This window comes from Podarcis bocagei, assembly GCF_964188305.1.
Source record: "Podarcis bocagei genome assembly, chromosome: 2".
NCBI lineage: Eukaryota > Metazoa > Chordata > Lepidosauria > Squamata > Lacertidae > Podarcis > Podarcis bocagei.
The window spans coordinates 108,737,190-108,758,964 of NC_138126.1; the positions used below are offsets into that span (position 1 = coordinate 108,737,190).

Sequence of the window (21,775 nt, forward strand, 5' to 3'; positions counted from 1 at the left end):
ATGCGTCTGTCAAATATATCCAGCTATCTTAAGTTGTTTTCCTGTACTCGTCTATCAGAGAAGGCACACGCACCACACAGGAATTAGTTCTGGGTGGCTGTGTCTGAGGATCATGTTGTTAAGTATTACTGCTGGTCTCAGTGCCAGTGCAAGCCTTGAAGTGCCACTTACAGAAATCAGGCAGATTTACTCCTCCTCCCCCCAAGTCTCTCTTGATGAAAGCCAACCAAGCAGGATCTGGTTCTTAGCGTCTATCTTCTTTGAGCGACAGCTTTGTAATGCTCACATGCATGAGTCAATACAAGACGGCCATGAATCTGTCTCCGCAGAATACAAATCCTTGATTCTCAATGACCTAATGAACAACAACAACAACAAAAAGGGTCTCCTTTTCCCTTTCGCAGAGGTGTGACCCAAGTCATTCATACATTTCTTCTCCCATACGAAAACCGGTTTGGTGACTACGCTTAATGCAAGTTTCTCGTTTGATCCCTCCTGGGCATTTAATCCCTCTGGGTCTCAATTTCCTACATGTACAATGACCGTAACAGCATTCCTAGTGCTCCACAAGACTTTAGTATGGAAAATAAATACATTCACATGGCCGTTTCATACACTAATGAATGGGAGCCATGTGCTACATTCAAAGCATGGGGGGGGGGAAACTTGGGCAATAAGTAAGAACTGCAGGAACAAATTTATTCATATGTCTAAGTCCATGATTCTCCTTACCCAACACAAGTTGGGAATAAATTTGCAATTATGTATTTATTTTTTGTCATGTTGTAAGCTACCTTTAGTATGGTTTGAACAATGGAAAGGCAGCATACAATAAAAGGAAGTATGTATGTATTGTTACACGACACCCCTGTCTCCAGGAGGCGTGAGATTCCCAAGGCATGCTTTGTAACCTTGTGTTTCACTTTGGACAATTCGGCATGGCAGAGACTGTGGTGTCTTTATGATCTATGGTTTCCACATCCTGAAGCCTCCTACGGAGGAAGTTCAGCACATCAATATTCCAAGAGGTTTCTATCCCTCTCCTAAGCACAGCACTGCTTGCAAGAAGAGACATCAACATTTCTCTCTAGTACAGTTGTTTCCGCACCTTTGCAAATGAGAGTTGCCCTTTTCATCCCTTTGTTGTTGCCTAAATGGCTCATCCTAATGCCTCTCAAGGAAATTATTTGAGTTCATCAGCTTTTACACTTGTCTTAATTAGAGGATAAACAAAATCTGGCAGAGGCTTAAATAAACACTGACACTGGCTCGAATACACATGTGAGTCTAGCTCAGGGCGTTTGAACACACAGCCTGGGGGGTCACAGGTGCTTGAAGCCCCCCACAACAGCCCTTGAGAACTAGGCAAGTGAGGTGCTGGACTCTAGGAAAGGGGCGTGAGGGCTGGGAGCCATCAAATTGTAGCCTCAAGTTCTCTGCCCCCCATGCAACAAGGCAGTGCGTGGCCCACGGGTTCCGTGTCACAGTACCCTTGTGGGTACCCTTGTGGAACAGTTATGAAAAGTTGGACCATCCTGATTTCCCGGTTCCAACACCCAAGCCTTAATTAAATTCTGGCACTAACTTGATCCGGAATTTAGGGTTTCTTGCACCCCCAGATTCATGACACTATATACATACATATACAATATGTATATTGTCTCAGAAAACACAGAGGTTGGAGGAGGGGTTGTTGGGGGAAGGTGCCTTCAAAAGAAGAAAAAAAATACCCTGTTTCTTTCTCCTGGATTTTGTTTGTCTTCTCATTTCATAAGGCTGGGAGAGCTGCATACAGTATATTTATATAGAGACTAAACCCGAACACGACAGATGAAAACTGCAAACCAGGAAGACAGGTGTAATACCCCTGAAATTCATATACAGTGAGTCTTAGACACAGCCTCACACCATTGATACATAACTAGGGATGCAATCCTGTGTCTCCTGAGTGTTATCACAGCAAACACAGGACAGAGCAGTGCTCCAAATCAGAAAGGAAGATCTGATGTCAGATGCCCCATTCCTCACCCCACCACAGCAATTTCTGCAGCCCTGGCCCAACCAGTGTCAAAATCCTCAAGTCCAGAAAGGGGGTGCAGGAGTCAGGGTGGACTGGGAAACAACTTAGATCTGGTGCCCCAACATGCCTCTAAATCAGGGATAGATTTATACTGGCATCCTGGATAGCTCAGCTGGTTGAAGCGTGGTGCTGACAAGGCCAAGGTCGCTGGTTCGATCCCTGTATGGGACAGCTGCGTTGCAAGGGGTTGGACTAGATGATCCTCAGGGTCCCTTTCAACTCTACAATTCCATGATTCTATGATCTTGCATCTTTCCCTCCCAGTGTTTCAGATGGGAGGGACACAGTTTAAAAAATAGTAAAATGGCCAGAGGAGGGCAAGAGTGGTGCTCCCTTAGGATTGCACCCTAAATGATGTGTGACTATAATCCAACAGCATGAATGCACAGGGCTTTTTTTTTTTCAGTTGAAACTCACCAGAACTCATTTCCGGCACCTCTCAGGTGGTCGCCATGACCATTATGAAAGAACCAGAGAGGCACTTCTCCCCCTAGAAAAATCAGCACTGCTGATGCATATGATGTAGAAGCTCTGCTCACATCTGTGAACAGGGGGAAGAGTGCCATTTTAAATGAGGGATGTGGTTAACGCTTTACACCGCACTCCCTAATTTGTCCCGTCTGTGTCCTGCGGTACCACGAGGATGACAACAAGACAAGCTGTCCCCTCCTGCCGCAACGCCGCTCTGTCTAGCGGCGCCAACATCAGAGAGCCTAGGCTGGGTCAGCTGCCGAAGCAGAGGGGCTTGCACAATGGCTGTGCCTGTGAAGCATAAACTGGCTTTCTGCTCTCGTTTCCCGGAAGAGCAGCGCAGCTCTCCTCTGCTGACTCAGTGTGGCACATTCAGCTTACTCGCTGGAGCTGGGAGTCCCAGATTCCCAAATTACAGCAACAAGGGATAGGAGCAGAGAGTCGGCAGCTCATGGAAGAAGCCCAAGCTTCTCAGTTTCCTGGCTACACACAAGAGATGCTCCTCTCCAGGTAAAAAGAAAATATAAAGGCTCATTGTCAAATATCCATTTCAAACAGCAATCTCGCCACAGGGGGAAGGTAAAAAGGAAATTTACCGCGAGTTCCTGTTCTCCAGGCTTCTCAGAGGGTACCCCCTGACCATTAGGTCCAGTCGTGACCGACTCTGAGGTTGCGGCGCTCATCTCGCTTTATTGGCCGAGGGAGCCGGCGTACAGCTTCCGGGTCATATGGCCAACATGACTAAGCCACTACTGGTGAACCAGAGCAGCCGAAGCGGTACCTATTTATCAACTTGCACTTTGACGTGCTTTTGAACTGCTAGGTTGGCAGGAGCTGGGACCGAGGAAGGAACTCTGCTTCCTGATGGAACAGGCCGCTCTCCCCTGTGCTGTTCCAGGTGTTTTGCTGACCTACCCCTCAGAGTCAATTGCGGGGGGAGGCATGCCCCATTGCAATGGCAGAAGTCCTTGTGCAGGCTTCCGCTCTATTAGGTGAGTCCCACCCAACTTCTCTACTTTTTGTGAAATATAAAAATAAGCATAATGAAGGTGTTCAAAACACACAACACACACTCCTGCTTTAATCTGCATCCAGTAGGCTCTCAGCACTGGTCTGGGAAGCGGTGTGTACACGTTGGCCACAATCCTTACTTTCCCTATCCTGATGTTTCTTACAAAATACCATGTTTTCTCCCAAACCAGCTATTCTCCAAATAGAGAAAAGGGATGACCGAGCTGACCTAGCTGTGTTTCAAGTCGGCAATGTGTACACAGCTTTACTGGAACTGCTGTGTGTTGTGATGTATATCCTTTGTTTCATCATGCCTGCTACCCGCTCAGAGCAGCTTTTCACAATGTAAATGAGTTTGTTGCTCAACAGCTGTCATTATTCATTCCTTACCCAGCTTTAATTGGCCACGGAACTGGAGGCAGGAAATTGTTACCAAGGTATGTTGGTTTAGGGTTTAGAGAAATGAGCTGGGACCTCTGGCTTTCCCTCCCCCCCCCTTTTTTTTTGCTCATCCAGCTTCAGACATGCTTAGGGCTAAAGACACAGTGGCTTGGCTAGTGTTGCAGCACCAAGTCAGAAGCAGCCTAGAGGTTTGGGGATAGGCTCCACCTTGGATTCTTTGAAATGGCCTCTGATCCAAGCAGGTAAGTACCATATTTTTCGCTCTATAACACGCACCCGACCATAACATGCACATAGTTTTTAGAGGAGGAAAATCCGTAGGCATGCCACCCGTAGGCATTTCCTCCATAACACTCACAGACATTTCCCCTTACTTTCTAGGAGGAAAAAAGTGAGTGTTATGGTGCAAAAAATATGGTAAGTCTCACACGCTGCTCGGGGCCGCCAACCAAGCTGAGCAATAAAGAAAGGCAGCTGCCTACATCACGCCACATTTTGCTATTCTAAAATGTTATTTATCATAAGAAGTAAGTATACTTAACAAGAGTTCTTTCCAAGAACATTGTTTTGCATGCATGCTTTTAAGAAGCCTGCCTTGGCTGCTGGCAACTGACTTTCCCCGAAAGGGTTCTTTGCCTGGATAAGCAAATAGACAGGCTGAACTTAAGAACACTCCTTCCCCCAAGCTGGTCTTTGTTTGGGGCATCCAGAGTTCTGCAATTCTCTGTGGGTAGCAGTTTTGAAGGAAGCACCCTTCCAAAATGACAGGAGGCTCTTAGGCTATATTTAACATCTGAAACATGTCAAGGAAAAGGGCAACAAGGAACACAGCTAGATTTGGTTTTGCGATATACAAGTCTGCATCTAATACAGTGGTACCTTGGGTTACAGACACTTCAGGTTACAGACGCTTCAGGTTACAGACTCCGCTAACCCAGAAATAGTACCTCGGGTTAAGAACTTTGCTTCGGGATGAGAACAGAAATCGCGTGGCAGTGGCACGGCAGCCCCATTAGCTAAAGCGGTACCTCAGGTTAAGAACAGTTTCAGGTTAAGAACGGACCTCCAGAACAAATTAAGTTCTTAACCAGAGGTACCACTGTACTGTACGGGGGGGGGGGGTCACAATTATTTTCTTCCCGCCCAGCCATGTAGAGGTACAGCTAAACTCAAATCATCCATCAGTGGGAGACTCCCTTGCGAGAAACTGTCAGCTCTCCTAAATTGTTCCGGAATTAACCGATATTTTATTGGTCTTTGGTTTTGAAGGTTTGGGGTTTCTATCATAGCAGTCCTCAACAGCTTCAGAGAACTGCTTGTTTTCAGGTCTGCTGTGAAACTGCTGCTCCAAATCCCCAGCTGGCACATGTAGCTAAAAAACAAATGCCTCCTTGTAACTGTGGGAAGTTAGGGAAAGTGCCCTGGAATTTGGAGACACCAAAGCTAACAAGCAGGTTTTTCTGCCCAGCACAGAATCTAAGTGGAAAGCTTCCTTCGTTTCATCAGGTCATCCATTGGCTTCTCTCTTCTTAGCCAGAGACCTGATGGGTACAAGATGCTGAATATTTCTTACTGGGTGTGGGGACTGCGCATCTGTTACTCTCAATGAGCATCAAGGGATATCGAACATCATGACCATCTTCAACAACAACGCAAACAGCTGTCTTTCTGTAGTCTCCTCGCATAGCAACAAAAAGCTACTGAGGCACTAGATAGGAAGAGGAACGGATATTAGACCCCTGCCTGCTGCCTGAGCAGCCCCAGGGCATCTGCGTAAAAGGAATCTGAAGAAAGGTATCTGAAGAAAGGTATCTGAAGAAGTGTGCATGCACACGAAAGCTCATACCAAGAACTAACTTAGTTGGTCTTTAAGGTGCTACTGGAAGGAATTTTTTTATTTTGCGTAAAAGGAAGATGAAGAATACCATCTTCCCCCAGTTGCTCAAAAGGCTTCATATTCATGTTGTTAAGGAGGATACATACTGTACTTTTCCATGTAGAAGACTAGGTTTTATTAATTAGAAAATAATGTTTAAAATTGGGAGTCGTCTTATACACAGTTATATCCCCCCCCCATTTTCTTAACTTTTGAGTCCCCCCAAATAGGGGGCGTCTTATACACAGGGGCATCTTATACACAGAAAAATACAGTACGTGCAACAACGAAAGAGAAGTCATTGTGAGTTTTTCCCATAGAGGTTCAGGAAACCATTGAGTTTGATATACCACTATAATAATGGATGGTTATATCATTTTTGCCATTGAAGTGTTCACTCTCATCTCATTCTATCCCTGGGTAGCTACTGGAGGCAGGAATATCTGAATTGTTGGGTTGAAACAAAACCAGACCAATGCTTTCAAGTTCTGGTCTCTCAAGTGGTCACTGACTGCCCAAATGTGAAACCATTGTAATGAATAATGTCCCCAAACTGGACATATTGCACTTGGGATAATTATCCTTAATTTATGCCTAGCTGAAAATATCCTTGGGGGGGGGGGGCAAACACTGATATTATAATCCAAGTGAAAGTAAATCTGAAAAGCTCCAATGCACAGCTTAGTATGATCATGACAATGCAGTGAAGGGATGTTCTGCCATTTTGATGTAAGGCAATAACAATAATAATCTGAAAATAAAAGCAAGCATTTTCTCTCAGATATTCATATTGTCTAAGCAGCCTCAAGATCCAGTGTTTACATGGCCTATTTACTTCCCTCTCCTGCTCTGGCTGATGCCATTGTGGTCTCCAGCCTGGGAAGGAACCCTCCAGAAATCTTTTCAAGTAGAAATACTTGGAACAAATTCTGACAGATGCTTACATTCATAGGGGCCTGGGACTGAGCTCCCCCCACTTGTGCTAATCACCCCCTGGCAATGTTGTTGCCAAGAGCATTTTAGGATTCAGATCTTGGAATGCAAATTTGTCCCGGGCCTTTTAACAGGCCACAACTTGTCTGGAAAATAAGAGTTCTGGGGAAGGGACAGGAGGGCAAAGGTAGAATTTAAAATAAAATCAATGCAGCTTTTAACAGTGTCTGGCTTATATGTATATTTTATCCTGCAATGAAAAAGTAATAAAAAATCTAATTTCCAAGAAAGGCTCCAAGTCAGATGTTGTTCCTCAAGGAAAGGAAGTTCACTGAAAGAAACATCTTGTTTTCCATCTAAGTTGTCTTGTTTTCCTAAAAACCTGTAATCCTCTTCTGTACTACCACCACCTCTACCGCTGTGGGGAGGTACGGCAGGACCCTCTGCCACCGTGGGGAGGTGCGGCAAGGCCCTCCACCACTGTGGGGAGGTACAATGGGACCTCTGCCACTGCAGGGAGGCCTGACAAGGCCCTCCGCCACTGTAGATATATATTGTGATATATCAAGATATTGTGATATTTAGCTGGTGATATATCTGTCAGGAGTTCAGCCTACACTCGAGTAGGACTCTGGCAGAGACACATGCCCCACTGGCATGTTCCCTCCCTCCTGGTCGATCGTTTGGGAACTTCATAAGCTTTCTTCAGCCCGAACATCACAGCGACCAATGCCAACCAACACCGGCACACTTAGGGATCCGCAGAGTTTGCGCAACTTACGTGACAGACCTCAGCAACTCAGCATTTTGGCTAATCTACTTTATTTACATATAAACACACACGGAGCAGTGCAACATGGCTCCCTCTCTCTCTAGAATCAGACAGCAAAGAGAAAGGACAAAGGACAATAGTCCCACTTCACAGAACACAGTAACACAAACATCCTGTCTCCGTCACTTCCTACTCTGTGGAGTCAAAACATATACCGTCATGTGATAGACAACAATCCTATGACTGCAATCATGGAGCAGGAATTCTAACAGTATTGTGATACTGAAAAATCAGATATCACCCAGCCCTAATGGCAACAAGTCTCACTGTGTTCTGTGGGGCTTGTTCCCTAGCAAATGTGTTTAGGAAAGCAGCCTTAGAAGAGGAGAATCACTTGTGTGTCACACAGTATCCTGCATCATCAGGTGTTGAGTTGCCATTGCCAGCTCTCAAATGCAATACAGAAAGGGCCCAATTCACTAAGTGACCAGCCTGATGGAACACCACAGCATGCCACCCTCTCTATGGAACGAGTGCATCAAGAGAGCGCTACCGAAAAGAACGAGACGGACTGGAACAGAATACATTGGGGGTAAGAGGTGTAGCTTCAAATCTTGAGTGCACCGGTCTGCTGCTGCTGCACATTGTGCCACCTCCATGTGTAACAATCTGCTGGCACTAGTGCAACACGAGTCTCCATCCTGCCCATTCTCTCACTTGTTTAGTTAAAACAGGCTTCCTCAACCTCGCCCCTCCAGATGTTTTGAGACTACAATTCCCATCATCCGTGACCACTGGTCCTGCTAGCTAGGGATCATGGGAGTTGTAGGCCAAAAACATCTGGAGGAAGCCTGAGTTAAAATAACAGATGTTTTGCCTGTGTCGGGGGACTGGATTATAGAGGACCTTCAACTCTAATCATTGCATGGAATGGCAGCTTCAGTTGCATATGCAGGAATTCAGTGTTGCGCTCTTCCAACTGTTTCGTCAGCTTGCCCAAGGGAATGATCCTCTCTGTGTGCAAGGCTCTGGGGGGTTCACCAGACCTCCCAGAGCTGATTTGGTGGGGGACGTGGGGGCATGAGAAGGCGGGGGCGTGCCATTGGAAATCTCAATGGGACTTAATCAATCACTTCCTTTTGAGGACCCATGCAGAGGATCGTACTACAATAGGATTGGTTTCAATAAACAGGTTACATTTTCAAATAATCATAGCATCTATGGCAAACGAAAGAGATCACTGATTGTGCAACTGACCAGGTAAAGGTAAAGGGACCCTTGACTGTTAGGTCCAGTCATGGATGACTCTGGGGCTGTGGTGTTCATCTCGCTTTACTGGCAGAGGGAGCTGGTGTACAGCTTACGGGTCATGTGGCCAGCATGATTAAGCCGCTTCTGGTGAACCAAAGCAGCGCATGGAAATGCCGTTTATCTTCCTGCTGGAGTGGTACCTATTTATCTACTTGAAGTTTGTGCTTTCGACCTGCTAGATTGGCAGGAGCAGGGACCGAGCAATGGGAGCTCACCCCGTCACGGGGATTCGAACCGCCGGCCTTCTGATTGGCAAGGGTTAAATTGGTTTAACCCACAGCGCCACCCGCGTCCCTAAAGGACCAGGTAGTAGCAATAATAGCACCCCAGATGTGCGAACAGCACATGTTGATCGCCTGCATAAACGGAATAAAACCAGCAAGGTCGATACAGAATGATCTGGCCAATTGTGCACATGTGGCTCGACACATATTGGTACTTTTGAAGTAAACATCAGCCAGCTTAATTCTAACCAAGGAACTCAATCATGTTGCACAAATCACACATAGATCTCATTAACAGCATGCATCATATGCAAGGCTTGAGAGGTAAAAAACGTAAAAGGTAAAGGACCCTGGACAGTTAAATCCAGTCAAAGATGACTATGGGACCGCGGCCCACATCTTGATTTCAGGTCGAGGGAGCCGGCATTTGTCCAGACAGCTTTCCAGGTCATATGGCCAGCATGACTAAATGGCTTCTGGTGCAACGGGACACTGTGACGGAAACCAGAGTGCACAGAAACACCGTTTAGCTTCCCGCCACAACAGTACCTATTTATCTACTCATCCTGGTGTGCTTTCAAACTGCTAGGTTGGCAGCCGCTGGGACAGAGCAACGGGAGCTCACACCGTCACAGGGATTCGAATCACCGACCTTCAGATCGGCAAGCCCAAGAGGCTCAGTGGTTTAGACACAGCGCCACCCGTTAGGGCAACCAACATGTTCTGCACGCTGCGTTAAAACTAGAAAAACAATCGTCTCTACTGCAAATGAACAAGAAGGTTTTCCCTGTCCTATCTGTGACAGAAATGGGAAGGGGAAACTGATAAAGGCACCAACGTTAAGCATCAAGTGAAGACTGTCGACTTAGCGAAAATGGCACCCTTCAGATGTTCCTGGACTCTTTCCCCAGCCAATACGGCCAATGCTGAGGGATGATGGGAGTTGTAGTTAGGCAGTATGTGGAGGATACACCTTTGGTTACCCCTGGAGTAGAGGGACACAAAAGTTCACATTAAACTGTAATCAGCAAGTGAATTACAGCACAATCCTATGCATGTCTTCTCAGAAGTAAGTCCCATTGAATTCAAGGAGAGTTACTCTAATTGCCACTATCATTTGCACCAATATACACAGTGTGGCCATTGGAGGTGTGGCTGGCATTGGCACTGCAATGCTTTGGGCATCAGGTTATGCTAATAAAAGGTTAAAATTGCTAAATATGTTTTAAAAAATGCTTTAAAAAATTACTCAAGCATAATATTATAATGGCTATCCTGTTAGTCTGCTCTGGTTTTATTAAACTGGTCCAAACCTGATTATTTTTTTACAATGTGATTGTATTTCCTATTGATACAATTGGTTTAGTCGTGCCCACTGGTATCCATAGGGATGAGGGGCAGTTTAAAATAATTTCAATTAATAAATGCAAATAACGATCCCAAATGCCTTAAAAATTCCTGCTGTAATGCCGACTCCAAACTAAGCCTACTTTCAAAAAGAAAAATGAAAGGAAAGAAACACAGTGATAGTTCATTAGGTGGTGTTGCCTTTGTTCAATTTGTGCCATATTTACAGAACACAAATAGGGGAAAGATTACAATAATGCACCTGTTTTCAAGTTGGCTCGCCTTGGCAAAATCTGTGCAGCTCACTGCATCAGGGTCACAATGAGCAAATCAAACTCTATGCATCTCAAAGGAAAACTAGCTGTGACCATTCCTCACCTCAGGGCCTAATCTGAAGGACAGCGTGTGCTCCCGATGTTCAAAAACAACACTGCGCAAGTCTTCAAGAAAGATTGTTAACAGAACTTTGGCACTGAAGCCCTTCATCTTGTTGACGCTGCTACAATAATGAGTCATGACATGCTGCTTATGAAGAATTATATTTCTAAGTGAATTAAACGACAACCCGCCCTATGAACCGACGCTTGTTCCATATTCCCCTTTCAGCCACTGGACGTACAATTTTGCAAAAAAAAACCCATGTGCCATAAGAACATGATGTCCCTTGCCATTCAACACGGAGCGTTTCATAACTTATTTTATGCAACAGCTTGAATAACAGAAAAAGGACAGAGACACATAGCAACCAAAGGATGTTCATCATAGCAGAATTGGAAAGACACTAGTGGCAATAAAGCTAACCGTAAAAACAAACTTCACAAGTAGAATTATGAATGACCACGTGCTAATCAGTCACCACGTTGGCAGATCTCACTAAAATGCCTCTTCTTTATATCACCAACACACAAGGTGCAGTTCATCTGTTTACAAAAAGGGATTTTGACAACCACAGCTGAGGTCATTTAACTTATTCATTTCTACCCAAAATGTTGACTAAAAATTAGACTCAGGGTGACATTACAATGGCTTTAACACAAGTTAAGCAGCAGAACAGATAAATAAACCACTGACGAAAAACTTCAGTGGCAGCTAGAATGGTGACTGGGAGTGGCTGCTGAGACCATGTAACACTGGTCCTGAAGGACCCACATTGGCTCCTAGTACGTTTCCGGGCACAATTCAAAGTGTTGATGCTGACCTTTAAAGCCCTAAACGGCCTTGGTCCAGTATACCTGAAGGAGCATCTCCACACCCAGTTCAGCTCTGAGGGTCTTCTGGTGATTCCCTCCCTGCGGGAAGTAAGGTTGCAGGGAAACAGGCAGAGGGCCTTCTCGGTAGTGGTGCCCGCCCTGTGGAACGCCCTCCCATCAAATGTCAAGGAAATAAACACCTGACTTTTAGAAGACATCTGAAGGCAGCCCTGTTTAGGGAAGTTTTTAATGTTTGATGTTTTGTTCTGTTTTTGATATTCTGTTGGGGGCCGCCCAGGGTAGCTGGGGAAACCCAGCCAGACAGATGGGGTATGTATGTATGTATGTATGTATGTATGTATGTATAAATAAATAAATATTATTATTACTACTATTCAGCAGCGAGCATATAACAGTGGACACAGCAGTATCGACAGGGAAAACCCGGTGTATACTGCTGAATTGGAGGACCCTATCATTTGCAGGACTTTGCAAGCAACTGAACTAAAGACTTGGCTGCGGACTTAAACACAGCAAGCACTCTGAAGGAAAAGACCCTCTCAGGGCTCAAACAGAGAGACTACTTGTAACATCTGTAAATAGTGTGTGCATACACAGTGGTGTTTGTTGTTGCTGGTCTAGTAAAGACAACTCTCCTAAATGGCTGTTTTCTGTGGTTGAGCTTCGGAGGCGCTACACCCAACAACACCCCAACAGTGATTAGGAGACAAAATCAGAAAATGTGGATGCATCTGGGACACCCCAGCTTTCCATCAGGGCTCAGCATTCCTGTTGCGAGAACCCAGACCTTGCATATGCCCTCATCAAGGCAATTTTTTACCTTCTCTTTGAACTTGTCTCAAAACATTCATTCGATGCCATGAAGATGTCTCTTAAAATGGTTCATCTGAGACTTGCTGCCTACATACGGCACAACCTTTGCCAATCCAATCATTTCACCATGAACCCGTCATGTCATGCCCTGCCTTTACCATCATAATTGGACCATTGCAAAAGAGAACATTCTGTCTTATGGGGACGCTTCTCCTTCTTAACTGCTTGCCCCCAGGGTTAAGTTACAGCACCCACAATTTTTTTACTAAATTGAATACATAAAAGCCACAGTAAAATCTGAAATGCCCAGTGGGAACTAGTGTGCAGGAGCTTGCAGTAGCGGCAGGCTTTCAAAACAACATACAAGATTGCATCCTTAGGTTTCCAGTTTGCGGCTGGGAGAGGCAAGAGGACAGCGTTTAGAAAATGTGCCCTCTGATAACTGCCCTGCAAACTGCTGTTCTCATGCTTACGCTTGTAGCTCTCGCATTATCATGTGAACAGAAAATGACAGAGTGTAGACGGGTTGGGGGTGGGGGTTTGCCCTACTTACAAATTGATAATGGACACAGTTGCCGGAGCCAGGACTCCAGGCTGAATGAGAACTTAATGATGTTCCTGTTTGTTCAGGCAAAGACTAGCACCAAGCACCCTGGGACCCATTTTTGTTGTTTCTCTTGTTTGGTTTCAGAATCCAAAGCAATTAAGAAAAGAAATCTGTTGTGATGTGAGGGAACAAAAACCGGTTTTGCCTTGAAAAGCAAAGGAAATGGGAGTCACCTGGCCATCAACGAGAGAGAGAAAAATGACAGGAGGCAAGCAAAGCTAAAGTGGGGAAAGGAGATTGCATCAGCCTACCGGCTCCAGCAAGACTTGAGGCAAAGACCTCCTATGCACACCAATTTTAGTACAGTCGTACCTTGGAAGCTGAATGCCTTGGGAGTTGAACATTTTGGCTCCCGAACGCCGCAAACCTGGAAGTGAGTGTTCCAGTTTGCAAACATTCTTTGGAACCCAAACGTCCAATGTGGCTTCCAATTGGCTGCAGGAATTTCCTGCTGCTGATCGGAAGCCATGCCTTGGTTTTTGAATGTTTGGGAAGTTGAATGTTTGGGAAGTTGAATGATTCCACTCGACTTCTGAGGTACCACTGTAATAATATTATTGGTCCATTACATATTTTGGATGCACATATGCTCCACACTCTGTGGGTGTGTTATTTCACTAGTAGTGAAAGAACAGCACCATACACAGCTCCAAATATTTCTGGAATTATACAACCTTTTCTACTAAATCTTTGAAGAAGAATATATTAAGTCAGTGCTGCAACCTATAATAATAATAATAATAATAATAATAATAATAATAATAATAATAATAATAATAATAATATCATGAATTAGATGACATTCTAATTTCTCTAATTTACAGCTCTGGCTGTTTACAGTAAATAATTCCCTACATGCATAGGACAGCCTGAATTCCCTGAATGCTCTCCCACTCCTCACTAGGTCTTATGCAGTTGTCGTCGCAAGTGGCTAATATTATATATGGCTTCTCAAAATTTAACATGCACATATTCACTTGGTGCATGTGATAAGTTCTGAGAAGCCAAACATGATGTCAAACTGATGCCTTGCTCAGGTTTTGGAGATTTCCCTCAGCAAAACAGCATCTTGTTCATGAAAAAAGAAAGTATTTTTCAATACTCCTTTGAGTTTGAGGCTAGTTTCAAACTCCAAGGGCCAAATTAGAAAAACTTCAGAGTGCACCGTGAGAGTTCAGAACTCCTCACTTCTTCCTCAACAAAGTATTGTGAAATTATATAACCAAGGACTGTGCCCCTCCTGCTCAGGAAACCCAAGGTAAGCAAGCAAAAACTTATGTGCCCCACCCGCCACACCCTCAATTAAAGGAACACTTTAAATAATAACACCATGGAGAGTGCTGCTTAGATTTTTCACTTCAGGCAACGAAATATCTCAGGCCGTTCCATCTGGAATGTTGATAAATTAAGATGCAAAAAGCTGATTTGGACTACGGACTGCATCCCATTGTTGCCACCAAGGGCAAAAAGAAACACACCGTACCACTGTAATAAAGGCCACACTATTTCCACACAAAAATTCAGCTAAATATTAAGGTTAATTCCATACCTGGTGTCCTTTGTTTGACCGCCCGAAGAGGACCTCAGACACATCCATACCATCAAACTGTCTGTTGGGAGGGAGGCTTGCGTTTGCCAGAGACACCAAGGTAGGGAATATATCTAAAGTGCTGCAGGAGAGAAGAGACTGTGATCAGAAGAACACAGGACAGGAACAGCGTACAAGAAGCAAGAGCTACTTCACCATGAAGGAGAGCTTTGGAGGAAATAAAATTAACACTTCCCCCCTCGGCCGTAACACATTCTACACCAAAAGTACAGAATTCAGATGAGTACCTCACTTACGCAAAAAAGCAACAACCCTATATCGACCAGACTGGGCCTCCTCTTTTTCAGGTTGGTACGTGTGTGTTTTAAGAAGCAAAGAAATTCAATTCCCAAACACAAATCCAACTACAAAATATAGCATTTGCACATACTGACTATTTTGCCTTAAGGGTTGGATTCATTGTCAGGACATTTCCTCAAGGATTAGATTGGGGGAAGGATGTGGGGGTGGGGGAAGGTCACAAAAATGGTGGGGAGAAGAAAGATATATTGATTTGAGATTGAGGGCAGCAATTGTACAGAAAAATGAGCTTTGTGCAAGACACTCAAACCCAATTTCTCAAATGCTAATCTGCCAAGTAATATGCTCCCAGGAACTTGAGCCAAAGCCTCGCATTAGACTGAAATTATTTACATCCATATTAATTAGCACATTTAAATGAGCGAGCACCCCCTTTTACAAATGTTAATTTGCTAGGAGGAAGCTGGCTATATCGCTGAGTCACTCAAGAGAAGGGTGGTCCAATGCCTGCAGTTCTTGATGGAAAATTAATGAATGCCTAGTGGACACAAATACCTTGTGGAAAATTTCTAATGCCTCAAGTGCAGAATGGGTTCCCAAATTACGGAGCAGCATTATGTTGTCATTTCCACTTATCGTCTCCAGCTCTCGATCAAGGCCTCACTAAGGTTTGTTCTGAGGTAAACACGATGGGAGGGAAGCTAGTATATAATGAACGAGGCTTCCTTATGCTGTGTTAGACAGATGCCCAACTGGGTTATATCTGGGGAAGAACTGGGTCCAGGTGTTTGATGATGAGTGACATCCTTGTTCTGCTGGCTCCTCTCCTCTCTTTCCAAGGCCAGATGCCCAGAAAAAGGAGAGACGTCCCTTATATATGCACCTGCTTCCCCCTTACCACTGGGCCTTCCTTTCCTGCTGCCCCCATGCCTTTGGAGTGCCAGAGGGCAGCTCAGTAAGGCCAGAGGGAGCTAGCAACTCCTTCAGAAAACACAGAAAGGTGGGCTTAGTTGTGATGGTGCATAGTCTCTGAACTACTTGATGCACATGAGTTCCAGAAGAGACCCAAGCAACAATCAGACGTGTATGGAACCATACAAGCACCCACAGAAATACCAAGATTTGAGCTCCAAGTTCCATAAAACCTCAAGGCCACATAGCTTCCTGTCAAGACTTGCATACTGGTGGGGAGCCAGGGTGGGTCACTATAAACTTCTATTGTGTACTGCCGGGTCCAGCACAGAAACACTACCACGATGCAGTCTTTGACGATAAAACCACAGTGGCAGGATTAAATAAGCAGGGTAAATACATCAGAATGATGCCATGCTGAGCACATCAATTCACTTTCTAGGAAAATATGGTTTTACTTATGTACAGCACAGCAGCTTCCATAGGAAGCCAGGATGGAAAATGAGAGTGGCATTGGGTTCTGCAGTTGCCACCAACAACCCTGTCAACATTTCCACTGCAGTCTTCTTATTTCAGGGACTTAAATCTGAGCCACAAAACACATTATTCCATAATCATATACTTGATAACACAGCACATGGAGTGTGGTACTGAAATAACACACACACAAACACCGTCAGTTGGGTGATCTGACATCCAGCAACCAGCACAATATGGGAAATGGATTACTGAAGCAGCTCAACAGAAGATGGTCAAGCTTGTAATTGGTCCTAATCACCTGGAGATTGAACCAATTCAGCTCGTTTCTTCAAATTAGTATGCAAGTAGGCGAAACGCCTGATGCTTCTTGTATATCACAGACACAAGGGATCTCTTCAAGCAAGGGTTTTCCCCTGGATTCCTGGGAGAGGAAGAGCTAACACACTTCACATCTTCCACATCAGTCGTGGTTTTATTAATATCATTTTATTTTCTTATGGTTGTCTTTTTAAATAAGCCAGGCAGTATTAGGGATGCTCGAGGAATTCATTCTTTGACCATTTTAATAAAAAGGGACCGGATTAATGTTTAGATCATAATGCAGTCATCCTTCAAATTTCACATCTCTTGAATGCTATGGTGTTGTTCTTGGCTCAAACAAACAAACAAGCAGAAGTACCCATACAAATAGCTGTTTGTTTTTTTGATAAAACAAGTTTAGAAATGCTTACTCTGAGACACAGCACATTGAGAAATTCATATTTTGTGCAAAAATACGTATTTAAATGTATTAATTATTTATATCTTAAAATTAATATACTACTCGACTGTAAATAAAACCTTCAGAGCAGTTTGTGTTCTCGTGCTGCAATGTAATGCATTTTAAAAATCTTTGAATGTTAGTTAACATTGTTTTGGTGGAACACAATATGGGAGAGTTCCCCTAAAAGGCAGATAATGTCCATTATGAGGAATCATAGACAAGATTGCAGAGTGAATATGGAATCCTGAGGTTCCAGGGACTTCCGCTTTGCTGGCTGTGCTGAGCAAACTAGTAAACTCATTTTCAAAAGCAATTTTCAGGCTTGGAAAACTTGGCACAACACACCTAACTTCTCGGATATTGCCACTCCATTCCCTTCCTGGAACACCCAGATTTTGCAGTGGGAAGCATGAATACGCAGGTTATAAGAGGCCTTTTTGAGAATGGCAAACCAATTAGCAGAGAAAACATTGTCACAATGATGCAGCGGTACAGAAGAAATTGGTTGCATGGGGTCCAAGTACAAAGAAAATGCCGTGAATTCACAAAAGTTTGAAAGTGTTTGTAAGTATGTGCCTCCAGCAAGCTTACCAGGAAAAAAGAGAACAGTTTCACTCATTAATAACCTATTTGATGAGGGGGTTTTGTTTGTTTTGTTTTTTTCAAACTATGGGATTAGAAATGGTGTGGGAGACAGGCCAGGGTCTGTTATTTGAGACTCAGCTTGGGAGGTTGTATAGAGAGGAACACCACCCTTCAAAACAGCTTCAACATTAACAAGGAAGTTCTTAATTAAACTGATGCATCGGTGCATAGCTGTCAACCATCCCTTATTTGGCGGGAAAGTCCCTTATCTCAGCGCATGTCCCGCTGATGTCCCTTAAATTTCCCGGGTTTCAAAGGAAGCAGCTCCTCTCCCTCCCTGCCGGCCAGGGAGGAGGGAGGCTCCAACTGTGTTGCTTGGCTGCGTTGCTCACCCAAAAAGGAGTCTAAGAACGACTGGGGTGGGGGAGATTGCATGCCTTGTGCCGATCAAATTGGCCGTGTTGCCTGGGGACTCGCCCTTGCTCAGCGTTTCCCAGCAGAGAGGTGATGGTGTTTTCCTTGCTGCATCCCCTTTGCCGGGTTGCTGCGCTGTGGGAACCACCGCTTGAGGCTTTGTTTGGCTGCTGGCTGGGCTTTCTGCCTTTGGCTCGGAGGAGCTCAGAAGTTGAACATACTTGTGTTCGCAAAATCCCTTATTTTGGTTGCTGATCCCTTATTTTCGAGGCTGCTGGCCCCTTATTTTCAAATCTGTAAGTTGACAGCTATGCATCAGTGCCACCTTACCTTAGTTAAATTAATGCATTTTTTGCACAATCAACCAAGTGAAAGGGCAAGTGAAAGCAAGTATCTTGGATGACGCCTTGATAGTTAAAGCCTGCTTTCTGTTTCCCTTCTAGCTACATAACCTAATGATGCACCTTCCCAAAAAGTCACATGCAGCGAACCAGAACTCTTAGATAATGGCACCTACGCACACAACAAACAGCCCCCGCTCAATCTATAGAGCTCTGCCAAAGCACGTCGCCGCAAAACGATGGCACAATTTCTTCCTTATTCATTTGGGCGGCCTACTTTACTGACCTACTTTTTAATGAGCAGGAAAATCATAAAGTCACTGCGGGCACTCGTCATCAAACGCCGTTAAGCAAAGCAGTTTGGCACGGCAGATTTTGGTGGAAAGGCAGCAGCTCCACCCCTTGAGGCATGGGAAATTCATAAGCATTTTCCGCTCAATGGAAGAGAAAATGAGCGCCTGCTCCCTAGCTAGAGGTCTAGGAAAAAGAGTTGGCTCTGCACAGGTTGAGAACCCAGGTGTGTAAATGCAGAGGAACCACAGGCAGAAAAAGAAGGACGAGTTTTAAGATTTGCAGTGACACAGAGAAGGAAAAGCATAGCAGCGAATGCTGGGAACATCAGCTTTCTCTATGAGTCTGCACTTGCCATATATATATATATATATATGAATATATTTGCTTTCGTAGATTTTCACGGGTATAGGAATGCAGGTTTTGGTGTCTTCGGGTGTCTTCCCGTGTAAGAGTTGGGGTGTCTAGGCGACGTTTCGACGAGGTCTCACTCGTCATCTTCAGGCTGGTGCTTTCGGCTTCTTGTTACTAGAACAGAGCAGGATCTCAGTGTTTGAGTTCCTATAAATACTGTTGAGGGGGTGTGGTGTATAGGAAGGAAAAACTAGATAGCTTCCTCACACATCTCAACAGCCTACACCCCAAAATACAATTCACTATGGAAATAGAAGCCAACAACCAACTTCCCTTCCTTGACGTCCTAATCTACAAAAAACCTGATGGCTCCCTAGGACACACTATCTACCGGAAAAAAACACACACCAACCGCTACTTACATGCACAATCACACCACCACCCTGCACAAATAAACTCCGTAGCCAAGACTCTCATCTCCAGAACCAAACGCCTGGCTGACAAAGACCACTTGACAACTGAGTTACAGAATCTCTCAAATGTGTTAATCGCCAACGGATACCAGCAAAACAGGGTTACGAAGCTAATCCAAAAAGAAACACCCCCCAAAAACCAAGACACAGAAGAAAACAATGGCATGGCCCTCCTTCCTTATATCAAGGGCACTACAGATAAAATTAGCAAAATCCTCCATAAACACAATATCAAAACAGCCTTTTGCACCAACCAAAAAATAGCCAATATCCTCAGAAACCCAAAAGATAAAATCCAGTTAGAAAACCAAGGGGTCTATGAAATACCCTGCAAAGTCTGCCCAGCCACGTACATTGGACAAACAAACAGACGAATAAATGCACGTATCGCAGAACACAAGAATGCCGTCAAAAAAGAAGAAAAAACTTCCTCTCTTTACCAACACATGAAAGAAACAGGACACGAAATTAATTTTGCAGATTCCAAATTGCTCTTTAACATGGAACATCACCACAAGAGAATAATCATGGAAGCCATCGAGATAGAGAAACACCCTCACAACATGAACAAGCGTGACGACACGTCCCGCCTGCCAGACATCTGGAAATTAGCCCTCCCCACAAAAACCGACACCAGAACCAGAGGCACACAGAACGCCATCTCCAATCAACCACACCAGACCCAAACCCAGACCCTCTCCACAGATAAATTACAGACACCATCCAGTAGCCAAACCATAGTGGCACCTCCGGATGCTGCACCCCCCTGCAATCCCTACACAGATCTGGCTGGCACAGGGCACAAAACCACAGCTCGCCCCTATACACGAAGCCAAGCCAGAGCACAACTAAGTGCAGTACAGCCATCTTCTCAGAAAAACTCTTCACAAGCTCAAGAGGTCAAGACACGAAAGCTTTAGCAACTAATCCACACCTAATGACCCTCCTAAGTGGTACTCAGAATATCACTCAAGAAATCACTCAAGATATCCCTCAAGTAATTAATGAACAAAAGAAGAAAAGGCACACTAACCTGGGAACTTCCTCTCTGCCCAGAACGTTGGAGGCTATACACCACACCCCCTCAACAGTATTTATAGGAACTCAAACACTGAGATCCTGCTCTGTTCTAGTAACAAGAAGCCGAAAGCACCAGCCTGAAGATGACGAGTGAGACCTCGTCGAAACGTCGCCTAGACACCCCAACTCTTACACGGGAAGACACCCGAAGACACCAAAACCTGCATATGAATATATATGGCTCACCCCCTCAACAGTATTTATAGGAACTCAAACACTGAGATCCTGCTCTGTTCTAGTAGCAAGAAGCCGAAAGCACCAGCCTGAAGATGACGAGTGAGACCTCGTCGAAACGTCGCCTAGACACCCCAACTCTTACACGGGAAGACACCCGAAGACACCAAAACCTGCATATATATATATATATATATATATATATATATATATATATATATATATATATATGTGCAGGTTTTGGTGTCTTCGGGTGTCTTCCCGTGTAAGAGTTGGGGTGTCTAGGCTGTGGTTTTGTGCCCTGTGCCAGCCAGATCTGTGTAGGGATTGCAGGGATTGTGTAGGGTAATTACAGACACCATCCAGTAGCCAAACCATAGTGGCACCTCCGGATGCTGCACCCCCCTGCAATCCCTACACAGATCTGGCTGGCACAGGGCACAAAACCACAGCTCGCCCCTATACACGAAGCCAAGCCAGAGCACAACTAAGTGCAGTACAGCCATCTTCTCAGAAAAACTCTTCACAAGCTCAAGAGGTCAAGACACGAAAGCTTTAGCAACTAATCCACACCTAATGACCCTCCTAAGTGGTACTCAGAATATCACTCAAGAAATCACTCAAGATATCCCTCAAGTAATTAATGAACAAAAGAAGAAAAGGCACACTAACCTGGGAACTTCCTCTCTGCCCAGAACGTTGGAGGCTATACACCACACCCCCTCAACAGTATTTATAGGAACTCAAACACTGAGATCCTGCTCTGTTCTAGTAACAAGAAGCCGAAAGCACCAGCCTGAAGATGACGAGTGAGACCTCGTCGAAACGTCGCCTAGACACCCCAACTCTTACACGGGAAGACACCCGAAGACACCAAAACCTGCATTCCTGTACCCGTGAAAATCTACGAAAGCAAATATATATATATATATATGAATATATGAATATATATATATATGAGACGAGTAGAGACAAACAGAAATAAAACACCAATTAGGAAA

The 21,775-nt window shown here is 44.6% G+C and overlaps 1 protein-coding gene and 1 long non-coding RNA gene across 12 annotated transcripts in view; one reads left to right on the top strand and one right to left on the bottom strand.

Moving 5' to 3' along the window:
* ARSG (arylsulfatase G) overlaps positions 1–21,775 on the bottom strand; it is a 119,836-nt gene that overhangs the window by 12,902 nt on the left and 85,159 nt on the right. For all 11 annotated transcript variants that reach the window (XR_014004696.1, XR_014004697.1, XR_014004698.1 and 8 more), the window contains one exon: positions 14,608–14,728. Coding sequence is in view for 2 of the 11 variants with exons in the window: in XM_081181410.1 (XP_081037536.1) it covers positions 14,608–14,728 (121 nt within the window). In the remaining 9 variants the exon portion in view is untranslated. The remainder of the gene's footprint in view (positions 1–14,607; positions 14,729–21,775) is intronic.
* On the top strand, positions 1,769–19,017 carry LOC308580244. Its single transcript, XR_014004744.1, has 3 exons — positions 1,769–3,061; positions 3,375–4,206; positions 18,505–19,017. It is a non-coding gene; the product is annotated as an uncharacterized lncRNA (long non-coding RNA).